Below are 25,654 nucleotides of genomic sequence, written 5' to 3' on the forward strand. Positions count from 1 at the left end.
TTGCCTGGTTGAGCTTAGAATCTTTCTATGACCCTAAAGCTGATTTTGCCAATATTACCTAAAGAAAATCAGGCACAGGGTCTAGATTCATGTGAACAAACTCACATAGATATTGAGACCAAAGTGCTAATTTGGTGATTTTCTATAAGAAGCATACCTAGGAAGCATGTCAGAATATAATCTCATTGGCTAGTGTGTTGGGGGACATTTGCTCACACTGTGAACCCCAAGTTTGCATTTGTGTTAATTAAATAAAATTAATCTTGGGTCAGGAGGCTAAATTAGCAACTAGCTAACAGAAAGTAACATAGAGCATCAGAGGGCATCTGGAAGAGACAGAGAGATGCACCGGAAGAAGGGAGTGGTTTGGAGTAGCACAGGGTTTTCTGTTGTTGTTTGACAGAGTGGAAGACTGCTTTTTTTGGGAGACACCAGCAAAGAGAGAAGGTTAGCTAGGCACTACTCAACCTCCCTGAGCTAGCAGGTTTTCACCCCAGCCTTTGAATCTCGAGTCTTATTTATATAAGACTATATATATATTTATAGTTAAAACTACCTTTAGCAGCAGCGACAGAGCCGCTGCCTGTCAGAACAGAATTCTCTCCAGGCTGCAGCCTGAGCAGCCAGGCCACTGCTAGAGAAGCAGGTTGGTAACTGCAAAGTTGCAATTGCTGGCTGAGATAGCAGTAGATTAAGGCATAGTCACTGTGCCAAAGATAAAACAACACTAGTGTAGTTGTTTCCTGCCCCACCCCCAGGTCCTTCCTTTCCCCACTTTGTCTCTTCTCTGCTCCTATTTCTTCTCTCTCAAAGAAAAAAAAATCTAGTTTATAAAAGAAAGATTGCTGAAGTAGAAAATAATCTCCAGAAAAATTATTCTTGCCCAACATATCTCCAGAGCCTTGAGCAATACCAGAAATAGGCACTTGATGAACATTTGGTGAATGAATGGATGCTGTGGAGTTATTTGTCTGCTCTCAATGGTTACTGTCATTTAAATGAAATAGACTGGCATTCACCAGAGACAGTTGTGCAATGGAAAAAGGGTATCAGCTTTGGTGTGATACAAATCAAGAGGCTGGATCTCTCATCTAGTACCTATTTTATTAAGTTTCAATAAGTAAGAAAAAGGTGAAAGTAAAAAAGAAGTTTATTTTATAGAAATAGGTTCCACTAAATATAATAGAAAACTCAAAATTAGTGCTTTTAAATATGTTTGATATTTACTTCTCTTTCATGTAGAAGTCTGGAGTTAGTCAGCTTAAGTGTGTTATGGTGGCCCATATTTGGGGACCCATATCTTATCATTCTGTTCCACATTTTCAGCATGTGACTTTCCTTTCCAGTCATTCCATGACCCAAGATGGCTGCAGGACCTTCAGCCATCAAATCTGTGTTGCTGGAAAAGACAAAAAGAGAAGGGGGAGAAAAAGAAAATAAAAGAAAAAAAGATTTTCCCAGCACTCCATAGTGAAACCACATTTTTGTGGTATAGAAATTTGTTGCATAGCTAAGCCTTTTTCTTGGTACAGAAAGCCTGGAAATACAGTGTTCTTTTTTGTCAATGCACCTAGCTGAAAATTCATGTTCCATTACTAAGAAGAAAGAAGAACATAGATAGATGTCTTGCTTGCTGCCCAGGCTGACTCTCTTCTCTGAGTCTGATCCTCTGAACCCACATGGTGGAAAGTAGAAGGAGAGAAGTGACTTCCACAAGTTTTCCTCACACTTACACACACACACACACACACACACACACACACACACACACACACGAGCACAAATATGTAAATGAAATACATTTTTTTTCCAAATTAAAGATCCCACCATCTGAGCTGGTTAGTTAGGAAGGACAGTGTGGTCAGTGTGTGTTAAGCACCAACATAAAAAAGTTTATCATAATCAAATGTATTAACTGATCAAAGTTTCTGCTAATTGAAACACTTGATTTCATAATTTTGACTGTTATATCCCTTTGGTTACTTGGTTACATTGATAATAACACCCTCTTAAAATCGTTAGCTGTCTTTTAGGTGGTGGCCTTTTTTTTTTTTTTTTTTTTTTTTTGGAGACAGGATCTTACTATGTAGCATAGAATGGCCTGGAACCTGTTCGCCTCCTGCACCTTGAGTGCTGAGGTTACAGGCATGTGCCTTTGCACCCAGCTCAGATGGTGGGATCTTTAATTTGGAAAAAAATGTATTTCATTTACATATTTTGTGCTCATGTATGTATGTATGAGTGTGTGTGTGTGTGTGTGTGTGTGTGTGTGTGTGTGTGTGTGTAAGTGTGAGGAAAACTTGTGGAAGTCAGTTCTCTCCTTCTACTTTCCACCATGTGGGTTCAGAGGATCAGACTCAGAGAAGAGAGTCAGCCTGGGCAGCAAGCACCTTTACCCACGGGCCATCTCACTGCTCCAGATGATGGGATCTTAATAGCATTGTACAGATATTTTTTCAATTAAATTTCACAATAATTCCTTAGATAAGTAGAAACATTTTATAAAAGACGAAACTTAGTTCTCTGAAACCAGGCCAAGGTTATAGAGAAATGTGACTCAAACCCCAAGCATGACTCCACCTGAGTGCTAAATTCTCCCAATGTTAAAGAGAACATTAGAAACAGAAAGTATTTATAACTCAATCATCTTGGCAAAATACACATTTTGCTTATGGATTTCATATACATAAGTATTTGATATATTGTTGCAATTAAGTATGTACATATCAATTTACCCTTTGTTCTTTCTAATGTGAAATATCATTAAACACTTCCCATCTTTTGTTTTCTCAATTTCTTTTTTCTTTTTAATGTTTGACCATTAAACCTTCCCTCTTCTTTTCCCTGTATCCATCTCTCTTTTTCGATGCAGGGTCTTCCTCTGTAGCTCATGTCAGCTTCAAACTTAGTAGACCATCTGGGGTTCAAAGTTACTATCCTCTTGTCTCAACTTCCCAAGAGTGAAGTTTACTGATAACTTTTTTTTTCTTTGAGGTGAAAATTGTATTTTTTGTTAACTGTCTCTTTAAAGAAGTAAACAAATGCTCAAAACAAGCACAAACCAGGTAAGTCATTTTGTTGTTTTTCAAGTGCATTACATCAGTACTCATGAGGTCAGATTGTTGCTTTCGAAGGCGGCCACTTTAGCCATTTGCTTAAGATGGTGCACACACTTTTCGGTTATGACATACATTTTTGTGGATAGCCACACTCGGAGAGACAAGGGGCCAGGCAAGAATCAGATTGTATACGGTGAGGAAGTCTCTTTTGGGGGGTGGTGGTGGGGAGGACCGACACGGAGCAGTGACTGAGAGGCAGAGACAGTGTCCTTTCCTTTTATGCCCGCCCGCATTTCTTTTCCCAGAAAATCATTTCTCATGACCAGAGAACCCCTTTCCCACGAATCCTTCAGGTTTTTTAGTAGCATGCGTGCGCCTGCGCAGTGTCTTTAGGGGGGATTTCTTTTCGGCGCCCGACCGCTTCCTTCTCCAGAACTCCTCAGGCCTCGCTGAGGTTCCCGCTTTTCTCGCGGGGGTCATCACAGGGCGCCAAATGCGCTCCCGCGGGAAGGCCGGGGGCGGGGCGCGGCTCGGCGCTGCACGTCAGTGGCCTTCCGGGCGGAAGTCCACAGCCTTCCGAGCCGCTGATTGGCTTCGGTACTGGCGCCTATCTCGGCCCCCGCGCCAGTTTCGGGCTGCTTGGCGCGGAATCGGGAGACTGCCTGACCATGGCGCCAGTCCACGGCGACGACTGCGAACTGGGCACCAGCGGTGAGCGCCGAGCGCTGCTCGGGGCATCTGGTTGGGAGTGTGGGGGTCGCGGCATGATGGAGTGGGGCGGAGGGTCTCTGCTTTTAATTCTTCCGAAGGTGGCGTGCTCTCGGACCGCCCCTCAGGTCTCTTTGGCGGGTGACTTTAATCTTTCTGGGCGGAGACCCTCGGGGCTTCCTCGTGGGGCCACTGGCTGAAGGAATTTTTGTTTGGGAGGTTTCCTTCTCTGGTGACGGGCGCCGCTCTCGTTGGCTATTTTCCTTTCCTTTGATGAGTCGCACACACGTGCGGGTTACAACTTCACGGCAACCTGTCTCGGCAGCGTTTGCTCTCCCCTGATTGGAACTGTTTCGTTGCTCCCTTCTCAGGTGTCGGTTTGAGGTCCGGGATAGAGCATGCGTGTGCTTCCGTTCCTAGGAAGTCCCAGGAAAATTGTTGGCATTATTACAGAGGAGAGAGCTGCAAGCGCTGTCACCATATTCAAATGAATCTTGCCTTTATATGTTAAGAATTTTTCAGATTCTGCGGGAAAATTCTTTAAGTGCTGCATAGAAATAGTATTCAGATGTAGTCATTTTGGGCGAAGTTTGTTAAAAAAAAAAAACAACCCAAAAAACTGTTGAGTAGCATTTTGGATGCCCTGTATATCAGGCAGTTTGTGAGTAGTAATCTTTTATTTCCTGAAGTTATTTCCCGAAGTAGGATTCAGAAATGCAGATGGCCTTGTCTGATTTCTGATTTTAAGCAGTGTTCAACTGAAGTGTGACTTAACTTCAGTTCTAACTTAAAATCAGATACTTTCTTAGCCTAGCGTCACATGGCCTGTCTGTCACTCAGTGTGCATCGCCATTAATGAGATCTTGCTGCCTAATCAGTTTCCTTTGCATTCAGCTAGTTTTAAATCACACGTTCCAAATTTCCTTAGCCTTTCTCTTTTCTTTGAGGACAAATTATTTTGGAGAGTCGACTAGCCAGGATTACAAATGGGATGTCAGATGTGAGAACATGAACAACAGTCTGCAGCCCCCTATCAGTGATTTGTCTCTAAGCCCTTTCTTCACCCTAAAAAACTGTACTCCATCTGTGAACATCAAGAAATCACTCTTTGGAGGATACTGTGCAATCTTGAGACCCCTCTTAAGTCAGGGTGTTGATTAAGTATTTGCTGGGGACTTGTGACTGGAATTTTTCCTTTAGAGCAGATGAAAAGATTGTTATGTGAAAGACTGCTGCAGGTTACTGTCTCTGCCTGCTTTTGGGGAGGGTGGAGGTACTCCAAGTGGTGATTTGAAAACAAAATCTTCGTGTTTTTCCCCCCATTGTTATTCTTTTTTACTAACTTGTTTACATGAAGCATTAGAGACATTGTTTTAAAAAAAGAAAATACAGACTTTTTTTTGTTGGAAGGGGGAACACATGGACAGTGGTAGCAAAAAAATAGTAAGGTGTGTAATTAGCTGTTGTACATAGAAAGCCATCGGGGTTTTTAATGATAAAAAAATCTGGTATATTGGTTTGTTCAGCAAATATTTATTACGTAGGTACTAGGCATAGGCATTCTGCCAGGCTCTGGCATTAGCATGATGGGTAGAGTGGATATGGCTTCTACCTTCATGGAGTGAAGAAAATCAACAGTCATATGTAGTGCCACATTGACTCTTCCCTGAGGAAACTGCTTGCTTTATTTTTTGCTTTCTGGAGCTAGACGAAAGTATTGGCTAGGTGTGATGTGTGGAATGTATGTATGTGTATATGTTTTTGATTATTTTACAACTACACACACACACACACACACACACACACACACACACCACGCTTCACACATGCATACTGATTTTCTTCTGTACTGCTAAATATAAAATGAGATAGCCATTCTTCTTTAATCCTTACAGCTTTATGGGGGCAGATGTGTTTTCCCCTTTTCATGAGTGTGAAAGGGTCTTAAAAGTAGCTCTTCCTGTGTATGAAAAGAGATTGGGAGTTTAATAATGATCAAAAAAGCCAGCTACTGGAACCAACTCTAGTTGCTTTAAATAAAAGAAATTTATTAGAATACTATGTTGTTTGCAGTGATCATGTAGGACTAGAAAGCCTATCTGGGGGCTGCTTAGCCAGAAACAGTGATTACCATTGTGCCACAAAACTGGGCCAGAGAGGAGGTCATTGCCAACTATGGAAAGATACTCAGATATTGAAGTTTATACCTTGAGATATACTGGCCTCACATTTTCAGTTCTGTAGTAGTTGCTATTTTTTTTTGCAAACTTCCTTTTAATGCATGTCTCCTTCCTTGGAACATTAGCCTCCAATTTAAAATCTGAGCCCCTCTTTGTCATTGGTAGAGACTATTTTATATGTCCATAGCCTAGCTACAAGGCATCTGGGAAGGAATACCCACTTGTAGGAGCACCCACTAGAGCAGGTCAAAGGCTCTGTGAACCCTCAAGACATAGGGAGAGAATTTCTCAGTCTCAGATACTAGGCAGCTTAACAAGGCGAACCTGTCATTGAGGCACATACCTACAGTCCTACCACTTTGGAGGCTGGGGCTGGAGGATCATCATTTAAGGACAGCCTGATTACCTAGCGAGACCCTGTCTCAGAAAACAGTGAAATGAAATAAAACAAGATAACTCTTCACCGATGAACTGGCTTACTAATGGTCTCGTGTCGCCCACTGAAAATGACAGAACTGGGACATTTGTTCCGTAATATCTAGAATCTAGGCTCTAATTTTCCTACTTGCTGTGTATTCTTACAAGGAAATTAGCTTCCACCCTGGCTTTTCTCTCAGTTTCTGGAAACACTTTTCACTTTCTTCTCTTTGTAATTTGGCTCAGGCCTCTTCCTCTGTTTCTGTCACTTTTTATCCTGTTTTGTGATGTTGAAATTCTATTCCAGTTTTTAGGCTTGCTGGAGACCTCTCCTGTGAAACTTTCCTCAATTTCCTGGACTTAATGGTTCTCTCCATTTCCACTGCATTCTTATTTTTCTATGGCACCATTTATGTCCTTTTGTATTACTTAACTGTGATAACTTTGGGGACACGGAAGCTGTCTTATTTGTATTTGTATTTCAGACTTTGTGTAGTGGTGCAGTGTTTTTTGCCTGTGGAGTAAATCTGTTTAAGATCTAGAGAGTTTGTGGGATGTCAAGGTCTTGAACTGAATACACTGAATTCATTCTTAATGGCTATGCCCAATAATCTCTGAACCCTTTTCATGTAGGCCTACTTAAGATTCTTTTTAATCATTTTAATGACACTCAAGATTTTATGACTGTCATCAAGTATCTGCATTCTTTAATTTTTGCTTACTGCCTTTCTGAAAATATATTTAAAAGTCAGGTGTGAATATCAAACAATAGACTGAGATGCTACAGAGATTCCATTTCCAGAAAGCTAGGGAGAAAACAAGATCTGTAATTACACTTTACCTTTATGATATAGTTTTCAACAGTTTATTGCCAACATTGTGTACACATTCTTTAGATCTTATTTTCTGATTCAGTCAGACACTTAGTCAAACAGCTTAATGTCACAAGTGTTCCAGCATGGATGTTTTTAGGATGCCTCTTATCAATGTCTCCTTTTCTGTGATTACTCCTCTTAATAAATCAATCAGTATCAAATAAAATAAAACACTTAATTTCACAGACATATGTGACAGTCATGCTGAGCCTAAACTCATGGCTGCCAGGCATTGTTGATTTGATTATTCATCATGTGTATAAAAGTCTTAATTCTGTGGATGGAGAGAGAGAGAGACAGACAGACACAGACAGAGACACAGAGGGACACAGAGAGAGAGAGATGACTAGTTTGTGATGATCCAAAGCATAGATGGTCAAAAATTGAATGAGTGAACACAAGGTCTTTTTTTTTTTTTTTTTTTTTTTTTTTTTGGTTTTTCGAGACAGGGTTTCTCTGTGTAGCTTTGCGCCTTTCCTGGAACTCACTTGGTAGCCCAGGCTGGCCTCCTACTCACAGAGATCCACCTGCCTCTGCCTCCCGAGTGCTGGGATTAAAAGTGTGTGCCACCACCGCCCGGCTAGGTCTTCTTATATTTCAATAATTTTACAAAGGGCATTTCATTCATTGTGAATTTTTACTGTAGTCCTATATTGTCATAATATCTGAGCCCTCTTTTGAAATTCCTTCAGCCAGTCTATTTCTCTGACATTCCAGGTGGTTTCTGTATACCTCCATTAGCACATATGCTATTTACCATTGTTTTAGAGCCCTTTGCTACTCATCTCCCATGTTAGATTGTATGTCTCTGAATTTAAGGACTATGTCTTTTTAATATCTGTTCTGTAGCATCTTGTACTTTGCAAAGAATAGATGCTATTTAACTCCTTTTGTTTTAATTATGGAACACCAAATAAATTGTCCTTTTATGATTCTCTGGGTTGCTCATGGCTTGTTGCTTCTGATGGAAATGTTGAATCTGATATCCATCTTTCATGTTTCTCTACATGATTTTGAGATTTTCCTTTTTTAGGGGAAGACTAGAACTCATGTGCTGCTTAGTTTTAACACAAAGTAGGATCATCTGGGAAGAGGGAACCTCAGTTGAGAAACCATCAGATTGGTCTGTAGGCAAGTCCGTGGAGGCATTTTCTTGATTGATTATTACTGTGGGAGGGCCCAGTCCACTGTGGGAGGTACCAACCCTGGGTAGGTGGTCCTGGGAGATGAGATATAAGGACGGTAGTTGATTGTGGTTTTGAGAGGAAATCAATAAGCAGCATTCCTTTATTTTTTTTCTGTTCCTGACTGAAGGTTCCTTCCCTGACTTAATATGAAATTAAAATAAATAAATAAATGAATAAATAAATAAATAAATAAGTAAATAACTAAACAAACCCTTTCTTCCTGAAGTTGCTCATGGTTAGTGGTTTTATTATTATTATTATTATTGCTACTATTATTATTTTGGTTTTTGAGACAGGGTCTCACTGTGTAACCCTGGCTATCCTGGAACTCACTATGTAGACCAGCTGGCTGTGAACTCAGAGATCCACTTGCTCTTGCCTCCTGGGTGTTGAGATCAAAGGAGTGTGATGCCATGCCCAGCCTTGTAGTCAGTATTTTATCACAGCTACAGAGAAGTGAACAAGATAATTGGCTTTAGCTCTTTTAACTGGAAATTAGAGGAAATTTCTGGAGAGTCACAGTATCTTCATATTTGGACATGAGTGTTGTGAATTATTTTACATTCTAAAAATACTCACTTGGTTATGAGTGTCTAGAAACAATCCTTTGGTATTGAGGGAATATGGCTGGTAATTTTATAACATCTCATATACTTGGTTTTGTTTTTCAGCTGTGTCAGATTCAGGGAGTTTTGTAGCTTCTCGAGCTCGTCGAGAAAGAAAATCGAAGAAAGGACGCCAAGAAGCTTTAGAGAGACTGAAAAAGGCTAAAGCTGGTGAGAAGTATAAATATGAAGTAAGTAATGTTTTAATCCTGTCTTATTTAATTTACAGCCTGCAGGCAGTTCTGTGTCACCTTCACCTTGTTAGAAATATTAATATATTTAAAATATTTTTTCAGAGTAGGGAGGCCAAAGGTACAATCTAGGACCTCTTACATGCTGGGTAAGCATTCTACCACTGAGCTGCATTCCTAGACCTTTTTTCACTTTGTGTTTTGAGATTGGAGCTTACTTAAATGGCTCATGGTGGTCTTGAATTTGTAATCTTTTTTTTTTTTTCCTGTTTTGGTTTTTCTAGACAGGGTTACAGGGTTTCTCTGTGTAATAGTCCTGGCTGTCCTAGAACTCGGTTTGTAGCCCAGACTGGCCTCGAACTCAACAGAGATCTACCTGCCTCCGCTTCCCAAGTGCTGACTAAAGGTGTCCTGCTGCCCAACATTGAATTTGTAATCCTAATGCCTTAAAGTTTTCCTAGTAGGTAGAATTATGGGCCTGTATCACTAGGCCTGACTTATGATTCTTACAACATAATATTTAACATATGTGGCATGAGGTAGAGTTACAGATTATGGAGAGTACTAGACCCTTTAAAGTTGTCGTCTGGAGCTTTGTATGCCATTTTAAATGAAAGTAGTTGCACGTGTTTTCCCCTTATTTAGCATACTGCATGTCCCTTTGCTTAAGGGAAATGAGAAGTGTTTTTGCTTTTTTTTTTTTTTTTTTTTTTTTGGCTTTTTCGAGACAGGGTTTCTCTGTGTAGCATTGCGCCTTTCCTGGAACTCACTTTGGAGACCAGGCTGGCCTCGAACTCACAAAGATCCGCCTGCCTCTGCCTCCCGAGTGCTGGGATTAAAGGTGTGCGCCACCATCGCCCGATGTTTTTACTTTTAATGACATTAAGTAGTATAGCTAAGCACTTTCTCAGAATTGTTCTTAAGCTCATTTGCTATGGGGTTCGGCATTGGAAATTTGGGCCTTATTTCTTTTTGTTGGTAAGATTGAATGGGATACTCTTTACTGTTTTTTTAAAAAAACCATTTTTTATGGCCTGTAGGTCAAAATCAGAACCCATAACATTGTCTAGCCTCACCTTCCACACTCTTGAGTATCTTAACTGCCAAAGGTAGGAAGAGATTAATAAATACTAGAAGATAATAGCAACTAATATACTTTCTGAGTTAACATACATTTGAAGTGCTTTTACCAATATGCTTTTCATTAAATCTTCCCACTGATCATATGAAATAGATGTTATGATTAACAACACTTTTCAGGTGAAGTAACATGGCACAGGAAGGTTAGTGAGATCCTAGTGGAAGAGTCTTTATTTGAACCTAGGTGAGCTGGCTTGGGGATATTCGCATTTAATTCTGGCCTGCATTGTATTGGGGGATTAGGAAAATAGAAAGGATTTTGCCATTTGATACCATTCAAGTTAAGTGAGGCTGTAAGATCATAAAGAGTTGCTAAAAGGATTACTCTGAAGCAGGAGTAAATTTTTTTGTTTTTGAGACAGGGTTTCTCTGTGTAGCTTTGGTTGGAACTCACTCTGTAGACCAGGCTGGCCTCAAATGCACAGAGGTCTTCCTGCCTCTGCTTCTTCAGTGCTGGGATTAAAGGTGGGTGCCACCACTGCCTTGTGAGTAAAGCATTTTTTTAATATAGGAATTTCTATAAAGGAGTTCTCTGTGGCATTTCAGATGTTGGTGTTAGGTGGCTGAATCACTTTATACATGGTACTATTAATTGTATAGTTCTAAAAAGAGTTTGTGCTGGTCAGTAGCAGTGTGCTTTTTAAAGATAGTCTACTGGACTTGGGATATGGCTTAGTGGTAGAGGACTTGTCTAACGAGCAAAAAAGCCCTGTGTTTATCCTCAGTAACACACATGCAGAAGACAGAATAAAAGTTTCCTTGTGTCTTTTAAAAATACATTTTTATTTATGTATATGTGTGTGTCTGCCTATGTGTTTGCACATGGGCGTGCAGGTGCCCCTGGAGGCCAGAAGAAGGTGTTTGATCTCTTGGAGCTGGAGTTATAGGTGGTTCTGAACCATCTCATTTGGTGCTGGGAACTGAACTCAGATCCTCTTAAGCACAGATCCCTCTCTCTTTACCCCCATCTTGCAGTTATTCTTTATAGTAGCTGTTAACTACTAGGCTCTCAAGGCTGTGTTCAAGTTTTTTCCTAAGATCTTAGCTTTTCTGGTATATTTGGTATGTTTCCCCTTTAAAAAGGCAGACTCCTAATGAGGGGGCAGTTTTTTTTCCAGGACAGGGTTTCTCTGTGTAACACCTCTGGCTATCCTGGAACTTGCTTTGTAGACCAGGCTGGCCTCGAACTCACAGAGAGATCTGCCTGCCTCTGCCTCCCGAGTGCTGGGATTAAAGGCGTGTACCACCATCGACTAGCCAGGAGGGGACAATTTTAAATGAGGTCTGCCATATTCTCAATCTGGCAGGTCAGTGGCATGTCACTATGGATAGCTACAGCAATGGTGTGCATCTGTGCATTTATTGCTTTAACTGTGCAGAAGTGGTCCTGATACTTTCATATTCATGGGCCAATGTGATTTGAGAATTTACTGCTTTCACTGGACTTCCCACTTAGGTCCCCATTTACTTCCAAGGCCTCACTTTCAGGGAGGATTAGTGGTAAGACAAACAGATCACTCAAAAACCATTTCTTCTTTGCCTACTGAATATAGAGCAAATTTGTTTTGCACATTTTTGGAGGGCATAGTAAGGTATTTCCTTTGAATTTTATTTAGTTAATTGAACCGTTACTAAAATTAGTGTCTTTGTAGGGCATTTGTCAGTTAGTGGTGAATAGTTGCACTATGCCTTATGCATTTGTTAAGTATAGGAAAAACTAGTCTAGAAATTATGTGAACAATCCCCAAAGCAGCTAATGAAGAATTGGCTATAATTCAGTTTGTTTTTTATGGAGTAGATGAGTAATTGATGGTGTGACAAGTGTATTATGCTAATGGAATCATTTAATATCTTATGTTAACACCCACCTAAAAGGAATACTAAGTTAATTGATGTCTATTTAAGGAAAACCCTGCAGTGGTGTTGAATGTCAGAACTCATGATTTGGTTGCAGCTACTCCATCAGGCTGCCATTCCAGTTTCAATTTGACAATTTTTTTTCATCAGAATTGTTTAACACTTTCACTCCATTTGAAGCTTTTCCATAAACTTTGTAATGGCAGGTTGAGGACCTCACAAGTGTTTATGAAGAAGTTGATGAAGAGCAGTATTCGAAACTGGTTCAGGCACGTCAGGATGATGACTGGATCGTGGATGACGGTATGTGGGAGGAAATTGCCTGCTCGGCACTGTTCTAGTTACTTCTTGATTGTCATGTGGGGCAGTTGCTATGCCTGAGGAGATGTGAGGCATTTTCATTAGTTATCTTTCTCTTTGCTGTGATAAAATAATTGATGAAATCAACTTAAGGATGGCAAGGCTTATTTAGGTCACAGTCTGAGGCTCTAGTCCATCATCATTGGGAAGGCAGGAGTGACATTTTATCTGCAGTCAGTAAGTAGAGAGAGAGGAATGTTTTGTACTCTGTTTGCTTTCTTCTATTTAAGTCCAGGGTATCTATGGAATGGTGCTGCCCACCTTAGTTAACCTTAATCTAGAGAACCTCCCAGAGGCTTATCTATTAGGTGTTTCTGGATCCTGTCAGTTTGGTTGACAGTCAATATATGGTGTCACAGCATTGCTACATATTTTTTGTTTAGATTTTCCTTAGTTTTTGAAGATGAAGAAGCATAAAAATAGGAAGTTGATTTAAGAACCCTTTAGAAAATAATAGGCACATACCTAAGAATAAATCCCCTAGAACATGACCATGTACGAATTAAGAGGGAATGTAGATGAATTTCTAAATGTTCTTATTAAATAAAAAACACTGAGCCAGTTATAGGGGTTAAAGCCTGAGAGAGAACAGAGGAATACGAACAGCCACAAGCTAACCTCACCTCATCAATACCTCAGCTTCCAAATGCGAGTGACTTCATGTCTACCCACGCCTATATGCCTTGCTGTTCTGCCATCTGATTTGCTCTCTGTCCAGCTGCATCATTTCCTCTTCCTGCCCAGCTCTGTCACTTCTTGTCTGTCTGTACAGACCTCCAGACTTCCATTGTTAACTAGTGTTGGAATTCAAGGCGTGTGCCACCACACCTGGCTCTGTTTGCAGTGTAGCCTTGAACTCACAGAGATCCAGACTTGCCTGCCAAGTGATAGGATTAAAGGCATGTGCTTCCATTGCCTGACTTTTGTGTTTACTTATAATGGCTGGCTTATTCCTCTGATCTCCAGGCAAGCTTTATTTATTAAAGCACAGATAAAATATCACCACAAGGGAATGCTTGAGTCACTGGATTCAGTTATCAGTGTCCTCTAAAAAGAGGAATAGTGAGGAACTACCAATCTGTGGATCCAACACACAGTTCCATAGCCTGTGGAATTAAGGGATACACTTCAGGTTCTGCCTTTTCCACTTTCCATCTAGCCTTGGGTAAGTCAGTTAATATCACCTAAGCCACAAGTTTTCTGGAGATAAGAGACCAACTTCCAGAGTTGCTGTGAAGAGTACAGCAGGCTGTAAGTGTGAGATGTAATTTGAGCCATAGAAAGCACCTTGTTCTTGTATAAACCTCAGTGGTTTCTGGGTTCTTTTCTTTTCTTTCTTTCTTTTTTTTTTTTTTCGAGACAGGGTTTCTCTGTGTAGCTTTGCGCCTTTCCTGGAACTCACTCTGTAGCCCAGGCTGGCCTCGAACTCACAGAGATCCGCCTGCCTCTGCCTCCCGAGTGCTGGGATTAAAGGAGTGTGCCACCACTGCCCTTCTTTTCTTTTCTTTCTTTTTTTTTTTTTTTTTTGGTTTTTCGAGACAGGGTTTCTCTGTGTAGCTTTGCGCCTTTCCTGGGACTCACTTGGTAGTCCAGGCTGGCCTCGAACTCACAGAGATCCACCTGGCTCTGCCTCCCGAGTGCTGGGATTAAAGGCGTGCACCACCACCACCGGCCGGCTCTTTTCTTTTCTTTTCTTTTCTTTTCTTTTCTTTTCTTTTCTTTTCTTTTCTTTTCTTTTCTTTTCTTTTCTTTTCTTTTCTTTTTTCTTTTCTCTTCTCTTCTCTTCTCTTCTCTTTTTTCTTTTCTTTTCTTTTCTTTTCTTTTCTTTTCTTTTCTTTTCTTTTCTTTTCTTCTCTTTTCTTTTCTTCCCTTCCCCCCTCTCTCTTCCTCTTTCTTTTTCAGAGGTAGTGTTTCTCTGTAGCCCTGGCTGTCCTGAAACTAGCTCTGTAGACCAGGCTGGCCTTGAACTCAGAGATCTACCTGCCTCTGCTTCCTGAGTGCTGGGATTAAAGGTGTGCACCACCACCACCACCACCACCACCACCACCACCACCCGGCATAGGTTCTGATTTCTTAGCATGAGAATTTTGGCCAGAGAAATGAGATGAAGACTATGTCTGACTCCTATTTCTGTAATTGGGGTCGACTATGTGGCTAGTCTTCCCTTGGAAATTAGGATACCTTCCAGCGCTTGTGGTATTTCCTTTTCTTTGGTAGAGCAAAATGGCTATAAAGCAGCCTTCTGTGGCAAAGTTTTTGATCCTGTGGATCAGATCAATTCTCGAGCTCACCTAGCTAGATATGCTATATATCTTTAGGGTTTGACTCTTAAATCTGCTGGGTGGATGCTGCTATATCTTTTTTTAATACCCATTTGAACAGAATTCTACCAAACTTAAATTGGAACAGACCAGAAAAAGTGAGTCGGTAAGTATTTGGGTTTTGAATTTTTGAGTCATGAGTAAAATACTATTGTTCACTTGTTTTTTGTTACTTTGAGGCAGGCTTTCTTTTACTCTGTAGCTCTGGTTGTCCTCTAGCTCCTTTTGTAACTGGTCTCAAGCTTGCAATCTTCCCGCCTTAGTTTCCTGAGTCCTGAGATTACAGAGATGCACCACCATGCCCAGCTTTTGGCCACTTTCAGAAACTTGATTCCAATATGAAATTTTATTTTTTCAGATGGTACAGGCTATGTGGAAGATGGCCGGGAGATTTTTGACGATGACCTTGAGGATGATGCACTTGACACCTCTGGGAAAGGTACCTCCATTTTGTTTTGAAAAATGTCATTTTGAGATTTGAAGAATTGCCTAGAATTTGGAGTGACTTGGTGTTCTGATACAGTCTGCCTTTGAGAGTATGTTCTAATAGACAGACAGTTGGGTAGAAAAATTATATGTAAGAAGCAAAAATTCCAGCAGGAAATAAAAAGTATTATGTTCCTGTTAGACTTTGATCTTGTACTTATTTTAAAATTTTCAGTTCTTTAGTAATTTTAGAATTGCAGATTTCGAGGGATGCAATAATAAGTAATGTCTTTTAATTCCTACCGGTGATGTACTTAGATTAGCTCTTTAATAATTGTATAGTAGAAAAAAAGGTTTATGTCCCAAGATATTTATGAAGGCAGCCGGACACAAAACTGTAAACTTCCTTGAAACATGATGCATTTGTTGTAGTTGTTAACTTGATAGTGTGGTAACCAGTAGTAAATTTAGTAGATGATAACATCACGTAGGTGTGTGAAAAGTGACGGAGCCTGCTGGGGAATAATTTGCTTTAATTGAAATTTTGAATGGTATAACCCTCATTTTGGATTAACATTTTATACATTTGCTTCCTTTTCCTTTTCCTAACCACATGTGCAGGGACTTTAGGGTGAGTTTTTTGAACTTAAGCAGTGATTTCCTAAGAGTAAGGATGCTTGTCTGTTTAACCATAGCACTGTTTTCATGGTATTTACCTAACATGTTGTCTATAGGAAAAAATTTCTATTTTTTATTCTAATTATTTATTTTATATTATATACAAATTTTATTCTAATTGTTATTGGTAATAAGTTCGATTTCTTGGTTAGGATGATAATTAGCGCAGAAATATCTTTTATAATTAAATGCATTTATTGACATATTTATTTGTTGTGTGTGTGAGAGACAAAGGGACGGAGGGAGAGGGCATAATAGTGCACTGGCATGTCTGTGCCGCAGTGTGCGTGTGGAGGTCAGGACGTTTGGAGTTAGTTCTCTCCTTCCTCCTTGCTTGGAGGCAGGCTCTCTCATTCTGTCGATTCCCGCTGTGAACTGCAGGCTAGCTCAACCCCAGCGTAGCTGATCCGCCTATCTTAGCCTCTCATTTGGCTGTAGGAGTGCTGCAATTATAGATGCATGCTACTCCACCCCAGATTTTTTAAAACCTGGCTTCGGGGGACTGAGCTCAGGGTGTCAGGCTTGCTCAAGGAAATGATGAGTCATTTCCTTGGCTCCCATAAATTTTTTTAAGATGCAAAGTTTACTTTAGTTTTTAATGTCTCTTTACTCTTTGGTCTTATTTTGTGTTGAACAGCTGTACCTCCCTTCTTCCCATTCTTTCTGTCTTTCATGATGTCAAAACTTTTTTTCTTTTTTTTTTTTTTTTTTTTTTTTTTTTGGTTTTTCGAGACAAGGTTTCTCTGTGTAGCTTTGCGCCTTTCCTAGAACTCATTCTGCCCAGGCTGGCCTCGAACTCACAGAGATCCACCTGCCTCTGCCTCCTGAGTGCTGGGGTTAAAGGCATGCGCTGCCGCCGCCGCCGCCGCCCAGCGATGTCAAAACTTTTAAAGGGCTACTTGTTTAGTTGAATGTTCCAATGTCTGGGATTTTCCTGACTGCTTCTTTGTGCTTAGGTTCAGGTTAGATATTTTGGCAGCAGTAAAATGTATTTCAGAATCAATGTGGCAACATCTACAGCATGAATGGAATAGAGACCTTCCCATTGACCAGATGTCATTCATTCCATTATTATTGATAATACAATATGTTTGATTTCTTAGTTAAGACGATGTCAGATTATTTGCAAAACTTCCTTTATCCCTTTTTTTTAAAAAAGATTTATTTATTTATTATGTATACAGCATGTATGACTGCAGGCCAGAAGAGGGCGCCAGATCTCATTGCAGATGGTTGTGAGCCACCATGTGGGTGCTGGCAATTGAACTCAGGACCTCTGGAAGAGCAGTCAGTGCTCTTAACCACTGAGACATCTCTCCAGCCCCCCTTTATCCCTTTGTAATTATGTAGATACAGGTTGATTTTAAGTCATGTATATTGTATATAGATGATTTCCTCACAAAACTTCACCAAATGCTTTGAGTAGCTATTGGTGATCCTCTCTCCTATTATTTTTAAATTATTCATTTAATTGCTTTGTGAGATAAGGTCTTGCCATGTTACTCAGGCTGCTATCAAACTCTTGAACTCAAGTGATCCTTTTGCCTAAGCCTCATGTGTTCATTAAGCACTGCTGGTATCACCACACCCAGCCTCTCTGTTCTTTTATATTATGACATCAAAACTGGACATTTCTAAGAAATACACTATTGAAGTTCAGTATCCATTAGCATGTTTCCTTTTGTGTCTGTTGGTTGCTGAGCACACATGTGGGTGAGTGTGCCAGTGGCCAGAAAAGACATTGGGGAATTTTCCCTTTTCACTCTTCACCTAATTCTTTTAGACAGGGTCTGAAGTCTGCTATTTTTGGCTATGCTGGCTGTACAGTGAACTCCCTGAATCTACTCATTTGCCCATCAGCACTGGGGTTACAGGCATGCAGCCACACCTGGTTATTACTAGGGTGCTGGAGATTTGAACTCAGGTCATCTTGCTTTCATAGCAAGTGGTCTTACTGAGCCATTTCCCCAGACTCTCATTTTTCCTTTTGAGGTTCACATTTGTTTGGTGGAGTCCTTTTCTGTTTGTTTGTTTGTTTGTTTTTGAGACAGGGTTTCTCTGTAGCTTTGGAGCCAGTCCTGGAACTCACTCTGTAGACTAGGCTGGCCTCAAACTCACAGAAATCCACCTGCCTCTGCCTCCCAAGTGCTGGGATTAAAGGTATGCACCACCACTGCCTGGTGGTGGGTAGTGGAGTCCTTTTAATCATCCTTTTGACAGGATCCTACCAGTCTTAGAACACTGACCAGCTTTTAGGGCAAAGATGTTTCAGTACTTATCATGTACACTTCTATCATAAACCTGGACTTGGCTGTTTATCCCTAGAATTTTGACTCATTTTAAGTGGGGAATTGTATTCAGATCCGGGGAATGGAGGTACTCATTGCCACTAAAGTATAGAGATTATGCTTGAGTTATGGCAGTGCTATTATTAATTGTATCATTTTGATCTGATATTGACCTGATCCTATCACCTGTCTAGATTTTAATTTTGCCACCTGTGTAGTAGGAAGTTGGAATGGACAGGAGCATCTCAGAGAAAGGATCTATGTCCCAGTTGCTCCAGTTTTGATCACAGTAGCCAGTACAAAGAAAGTATGCAGTATTTCTTGAGTGAAGGAGCAATCATTGTGTTTCCATGATTGTATTATTCTTTCTTCTTGATTAGATATCAGTGAAGAGAAGTTTTGACATTCTAGAAAACAGATAGTCTTAGAAAGTTTTACTTCATATTTTGTACCACCACATACCTATAGCTCTTTACAGTTGCAGTATCCTTTGCCAGAAGCCAGGTAAGATCACAAGAATTTACGAAGGGAAATAGAATTCAACAATCTACTTTAAAATTTATAGAGAAGTTACAGAATTTTGGTTCGAAGTAAAAGGTCAACTGTATTTGAAAATACCTCATCATGGATTGGCTGCATATCATAGAGGTGGAAAAATATATCAACTATATCCCAGTGAAAAGAAATCAATGAGAATGCACAGTAAAACAAAGCACTAAAGAATTCCCCATCAATATTTATTTATAGTATTTTCTTCCTTTTTTCTGGGTAAATCCTACTAACCTACAGTGGTGAGATTAAAGCCTTCTCATGAAGCCTTTCTTGTTTGTTTCAAACCTCTGTTGATCTCTCTCTATTCAGTCTTAGAGCCTGAGTTTTATTTACTGGCATTTTAAACATTATTTCAAATGATGTCAATGAAAAGCTAAAGACCTTCAAGTAATTCTCTTAAAGTCTTCACAAATGTCCTACAGTTTTCACAGTTCAGGCACATGAAAAATACATTAAAAATGTTTTTATTGTTCATGACTTTTAGTAACTTTGCAATGTGTGCAGCCATTTCCACTCTCTGATTCCTTCACTTTTGGATGCAAGCCCAATACTCATTAAGCAGTCACTCCCCAATCCTTCAGTGCTTAGCAGCCATTGATCTACCTTTTATCTCTGGATTTGCTTATTCTATTAGGATATTTCATATAAATGGAATCATAACAATAATGGACCTTTTGGGTCTGACTTCTTTGTCTTAGCATAATGTTAATTTATTTCATTCATGTTATAGCATGTGCTAGAGCTTTATTTCTTTTTATGAATGAATAATATACTCTTACATGGTTATATATCACATTTTGGTATATATATATATCACATTTATATATATATATATATATATATATATATATATATATATATATCACATTTTGTTTATCTGTTCATTAGTTGATGGGCATCTGTGTTATTTCCATCTTTTGTTTATTGTCCTTACTGCAACTTTGAACATTGTGTTCAAGTTTTTGCTTGAACACTTTTATTTGTTTGGGGGGATATATATCAAGAATTTTGTGTGTTGTTTTGATTTATTTTTGTTACACAAAAGATAGTGTCTATAGATAGTTATTCTCCATGTTTTCTTTCACATAGTGAGGTACCCTGAAAAGCAGTCTAGTGTTATACATAAAGTGTGTAGAAATCTTTCCTTTGTTTTTATGTCCCTGTAGCTGCAAAGCATCATGTGGATGCTGTATGGTATAAGTATGCACTCATTACAATGAACTCCTTGGAAGAACACTTAAATCAATAATTTGTTGTTACAAATAGTACCATATCCAGTAACTCCCTGCCTTCCTCAGGGAAAATTCCTAGAAATGAGATTGCTGGCTTAGAGAGTAAGTGTACATGGAAACTTTTTTAATTATCTTAAAAGTTTTTTTTTAAAGATTTATTTATTTTAAGTGTATATGAGTAGTTTGTCTGCATGTGTGTATGTGTACCACGTGCATGCCTGATGCTCATGGAGGTCAGGAGCAGGCATCACATCCCCTGGAACTTTAACTGGAGTTATGGATTCTTGTGAACCACCATGTGGGTGCTGGGAACTGAACTGGGTCTTCTGTAAGAGCAACAAGTGTTCTTAACTTCTAAATCATCTTTCTAGCCCCTATTTTTATTTTCATTTTCAAAGTTTGTTCGTGTTTTATCTACATGTATGTCCACATCAAATGCACGCCTGGTACCCACAGAGGCCAGAAGAGGTCATGAGATCCCCTGGAACTAGAGTTATACAGGTGATTGTGATCATGTAGGTACTGGGAATTGAACTTGGGTCCTTTGGAAGAACAGCCAGTACCCTTAACCCATTTCTCTTTTTTAAAAAAAATATTTTTATTTTATGTTCATGGTGTTCTACCTGTACATATGTCTGTGTGAAGGTGTCAGAAATTCTGGAACTGGAGTTACAGACAGGTGTGAGCTGCCATGTGGGTGCTGCCTTAACCCATCTCTTAAGCCCTGGTTTTTTTTTTTTTGGTTGTTGTTTGTTTTTTTTACTTAGGGGCTTATTTAGCACAGGTTATTTTTGAACTCAAGCTCCTCCTGTCTTAGCTTCTTGAGTCCTCCTGTCTCAGCTTGTTGAATACTAGGATCACAACCCTGAGCCACTATGCCCAATTATGTTCTTTGTAGGAATTATACATTTTCATAAACAGTGTACAAGTGTCTGTTTCCCCCAAATCTTGCTAACAATGTATTGTCAAATTTGAGATAGGAGGGCTTTTGCCTTGTCTTATTTTATCTTGTTTTATCCTTTTTGGCTGTCATCTCTTGGAGGTCTGCTCTTCTCTGAAGAGGAAAGGAGGGGTAGTGAATCTGGGGGAGAGGGGAGGTGGGGAGGAGCTGGGAGAAGTGGAGGGAGGGGAAACTGTGGTCAGAATGTACTGTATGAGAGAATAATCTATTTTCAATAAAAAAAAAAAAACAAACCAAATAAATAACAACAACCGAAAAAAGTACTTTGCCCCTAATTGAGGAGCTATTGGCAGTTGATGGTTGGCAGGGAGGGAGACTAGAAATCTTTGGGGGAGAATAAAGCCTGAACTTTGGTATCACACTGATGTACATATGGGCAGCATTAACTGGACTCAGTGAGTTATAGTAGAAAAGGACATGAAATTGGGAGAGAGATATGTTGGAGGGTCTCGGGGCAAGTTGGGGCAAGGGAATTGGAGGTTATATGTCATTAAGATATATTGTATATATGTCTGAAAATTTCAGCCAGGTGTGGTGGTGTACACCTTTAATCCCACCACTGGGAGGACAGAGGCATGCAGCTCTTTGAGTTCCAGAGTTTCAGGCTAGCCTGGTTTATAGAATGAGTTCCAGGACAGCCAGGGTTACACAGAGAAACTGTCTTAAAAAACCAAAAAGAAATAAAGAAAATTTCAAAAAAAAATTATTAAAAATTTTGAGCACCTCCAAAAATACCGTGTTACTTTATTTTTAAATTTGTCATTTTGGTGTTAATACTGATTTACTGCTTTACAAATGGTTAGTCAACATGGCTTATTGAAAACTCAAGTAATGTGAGTTGCCAACTTTATTATACAGTACATTTTCATAAGTAGTTGGGTTGTTCTCTAGACTTTTCCTTTTAGGAAGCAGAGTAGAAGGTTATTAAAAGATATTTTTAATAGAATTAAGAATGGATTATTAGAAAGCGAGGTACTTGGAAAGAGTGAGACATAAGAGTGTTTATAGGCTTCTTATAGGAGTGTCACACCTTTCTTTAGACTTTTTTTTGTTTTTTTGAGATGGTTTCTCTGTGTAGTCCTGGCTGTCCTGGAACTCACTATATAGTCCAGGCTGGCCCCAAATTTGCAGAGATCCTCCTGCCTCTGCCTCCTGAGTGCTAGGATTAAAGATGTGCACCACCACCACTACCCGGCTTCTTTAGACTTTTTTTTTTTTTAAGATTTATTTATTTATTATGTATACAGCATGTATGACTGCAGGCCAGAAGAGGGCACCAGATGTCATTACAGATGGTTGTGAGCCACCATGTGGTTGCTGGGAATTGAACTCAGGACTTCTGGAAGAGCAGTCAGTGCTCTTAACCTCTGAGCTATCTCTCCAGCCCTTCTTTAGACTTTTTTATATCATCTAGTCTGTGTATACTGCTACTGTACTGTTTTAATTAGTCATTCCTGTTTCTTTTTAGATTTATATATGTATTTTTGAATGAGTCAGAAAGTGATATTAAAATGGACAGTATTAGGAAAGTTCATAGGTGATTTAGTCATGCCCACAAGGGAAGACAGAAGTTTTCTTTGAATGAGCAAGTATGCTTGTGCCACTCAGTTTTGATACAGCATAGAGCATGTGTCCAGCTGCTATTGGTTCCAGATTAGTTTTCTCTTAGTTTTCTGGGAAGCAAGACAGCAAGCTATCCCCTTTTCAAAAGCTTTGCATTCCTACTGACAACTACTCACCTAACTCCCCACACTTAACTCATTATATTTCATTGCTTTTTGTAATTCAGTCTTGAGTTTTCTTCAGTTTGTCTCATTGAAAAGATTCATTCATGTGTACCTTATGCAGAATTTCCCAATTTTGTATTTTGAATTCTTAATTTATTTTCTTCTTAAGTTCTCATATACAGACAATGAGTGATTGTGACTAGGCTTTGGTTTCCACCCAGTGCATGTTTCTGAATACTCTCTATTTCAATAGGAAGTGATGGCAAAGCACACAGAAAGGACAGGAAGGATGTAAAGAAACCTTCAGTGACAAAACCAAACAATATCAAGGCAATGTTCATTGCTAGTGCTGGGAAGAAAACTGCAGATGTGAGTTTCATGTTTCCTTATATTGTGTCTTTTCCCTCTATGAAATGAATTTAATTTTTCATTGCTCAAATGGTATGTGTTCAATACATGTTTGAGTAGTGTTCTATGAATTGCACTTTGTAAGATGAATTTAGGTTTTATGTGAGTATAGTTACCTCAGTGGTTAGGTAACTTAGGAGAAAAAAGAAAATTGAATAGAAATGCTGAAATGACAGTATGTTTAGTTTTAGTGACAAGCAAGGAAATTATGGAGTAAAGATGAAAATAGAGGCAGGGAATATAAATTTACAAATTAAATATGCGCAGGTAATTGTTAAAATCTGAGTAGTAGATGAGAGTTAGCAGTGAAGGACTGATGGGGTTAGGTTTTTCCTTTCAGAGATGAGTGTGTGGTCTGCATGAAAAAGTTCAACCCAGAGCATTCTCATTTGAGCTTTCTTTACATTTTTATATACTATACAGAAAACAGTGGACTTGTCCAAGGATGATCTGCTGGGTGACATTCTACAGGATCTGAACACCGAGGTAAGTGAATTTCCTGTAGTTGTAAGCTGTGCAGGGTCATAGACTGAAAAAACAGACAGACTATCACTAAAAAGACAAGTGCCAGGATGCCACCATGCATGCACACACAGAATCTTCCCGCCCTACATACAAAAAGAAAACAAAAGCCCTCAAATTATTTTCTTCTCACTCTTTTAGGTGAGGAGTTTCCAACTGTTACTGCTCTAGGATTATGTAGATGGGCTGTGTGGGTGTGTGTTGGAAGTAGTAAGAATATACCCAGGAGTTGGTTCTGTGAATGTTCATTGCTTATATTCAGTTACTATAGTGTATGTTCCATAAATAGATTGAAGCCTGTCAATCTGCACACTTGGGCATGAGAGCCCCTTTCTGAATTCTGAGTGGGAGTGAAGGAAGAGTAAGTGAGCTGTCTTTGATAGCACTCAAACGGGCTCTGTTATACTGTGAATTCTGAGATTTGGCCATATCTCATAAAGACTAAGCTTTTGTTTAGAGGTGTACTTCTTTCTAAGTAACTACTGATTAATTGACGAATACCAACACTATGTAGTTCTATTTTGCTGGATGTTAAATGTAATACCTGAAAGGGTAGGTGAAGAGAGTATGTTAAATTCTTGAAAGAAAAAATAATTAGGAATGGATTAAATATTTATTCTGGTTTTCTAGTGATTTCTGTAGTATTGTTGCTATAGTAACTGCAGTACATGAGCATGGATCCTGTCTGGGGGGGGGGCAGGTAAGGAAAATGCTTTACTTATTGGGCATAAGTAAAAAAATGTACTTTTTCTATTATGTGGTAAACCAGGCACGACAGTGAAATGCCTGTCTTCCTCTTTCTTTTAGATACCTCAAATAGCTCCACCACCTGTATTGATACCAAAGAAAAAAAGATCCACTGGAGCTTTGCTCAATCCTTTCTCAGTGCACACCTCTAAGGTAAAGTCAGTAGAAACATCCTCCTTCTTGATTTATTGTTCTGCTTTAAATTAGTTTTATTTGCCTGTATGAAGGAGATGATCATTTTGAATTTGTTTTGTTTCTTTTAAATTAGAATTGCTATTCAATGCATAGTTTCATGTGTTTCAAAAATAGCATGTGTCTGCTTTTTTCATAGTAAATTTTGTAGTAACTAGTACATGTTTATTATAGGTATTACAACTGTGTTAAATGCAATAATTTTCTTCCTGGAAACAAGTATTTTTTGTGTAAATCCAGGTAACAGTAAAATAATTGAAGCCATTACATTAATAATACACAAAATCTTTTTATAAGTGGGAACTGTCATTATCTTTGGTCAGGGTAGGACAGTTGCATATTTTTAGTATGCAGTTCTGACTGACTAAACACTTAAAAACATTTACAGGCAATTCCTTCAGGAAAACCTGCTTCCCCTGTCCTCAGGAAGGAGCCTCTGTTAACTCCCATTCCTCTGAAATGTACTGAATTTGCTGGTAAGTCTCATGTCAGGCAAAAGTGCAAGTTGTTGAGCAATAACAGCCACACATAGAGGCTTGGTGATATAGGGGTGGAGGTAATTTTGAAGGTGGCACATCTAATCATGAAAGGTTGAATTTATAGTAGTAAAAATTAAAAGCATCCAATATGAAGATTAAAGAGAAATACAAGTATAATGTATGAAAAGGCTGTTATTTCAATGTTGAGTAAGCTTTGTGCCCCTTGGTACTAGCATGTGGTGGGAATATGTGGTGATGTTTCCAGGAGAGCTGGCCCAGCCAGAGTGTCCAGAAGATGAGCAGGAGTCAGGGATAATGGAGTTTGAAGATGGTGACTTTGATGAGCCCATGGAAGCTGAGGTAGATGGGGAGCCTCTGACTGCCAAGACTTGGGACCAAGAGAGTGAGCCAGTAGAGAGGGTGAAACATGAGACAGATCCTAACAAAGGGACCACGTCTTTCTTGTAAGTGCATTTTATGATTTTTCAGAAAAATAGTACTCTGATTATTCTGTTGGATTTTATAAAGTTTTTGAAAATGTG

The 25,654-nt window shown here is 39.3% G+C and overlaps 1 protein-coding gene across 1 annotated transcript in view; it reads left to right on the forward strand.

The window, feature by feature from the left end:
* Nucleotides 1-3,629: 3,629 nt before the first annotated feature.
* The window catches only part of Pola1 (DNA polymerase alpha 1, catalytic subunit), a 332,579-nt gene continuing 310,554 nt past the window's right edge, over nucleotides 3,630-25,654 (forward strand). The window contains exons 1-9 of the mRNA XM_006990119.4: nucleotides 3,630-3,770; nucleotides 9,098-9,222; nucleotides 12,426-12,522; nucleotides 15,259-15,339; nucleotides 23,018-23,133; nucleotides 23,596-23,658; nucleotides 24,502-24,594; nucleotides 25,022-25,109; nucleotides 25,378-25,576. Of these exons, the coding sequence (XP_006990181.1) occupies nucleotides 3,728-3,770; nucleotides 9,098-9,222; nucleotides 12,426-12,522; nucleotides 15,259-15,339; nucleotides 23,018-23,133; nucleotides 23,596-23,658; nucleotides 24,502-24,594; nucleotides 25,022-25,109; nucleotides 25,378-25,576 (905 nt within the window). The 5' untranslated portion in view covers nucleotides 3,630-3,727. The remainder of the gene's footprint in view (nucleotides 3,771-9,097; nucleotides 9,223-12,425; nucleotides 12,523-15,258; nucleotides 15,340-23,017; nucleotides 23,134-23,595; nucleotides 23,659-24,501; nucleotides 24,595-25,021; nucleotides 25,110-25,377; nucleotides 25,577-25,654) is intronic.

Source organism: Peromyscus maniculatus, chromosome X (genome assembly GCF_049852395.1).
Source record: "Peromyscus maniculatus bairdii isolate BWxNUB_F1_BW_parent chromosome X, HU_Pman_BW_mat_3.1, whole genome shotgun sequence".
NCBI classification, from domain to species: Eukaryota; Metazoa; Chordata; class Mammalia; order Rodentia; family Cricetidae; genus Peromyscus; species Peromyscus maniculatus.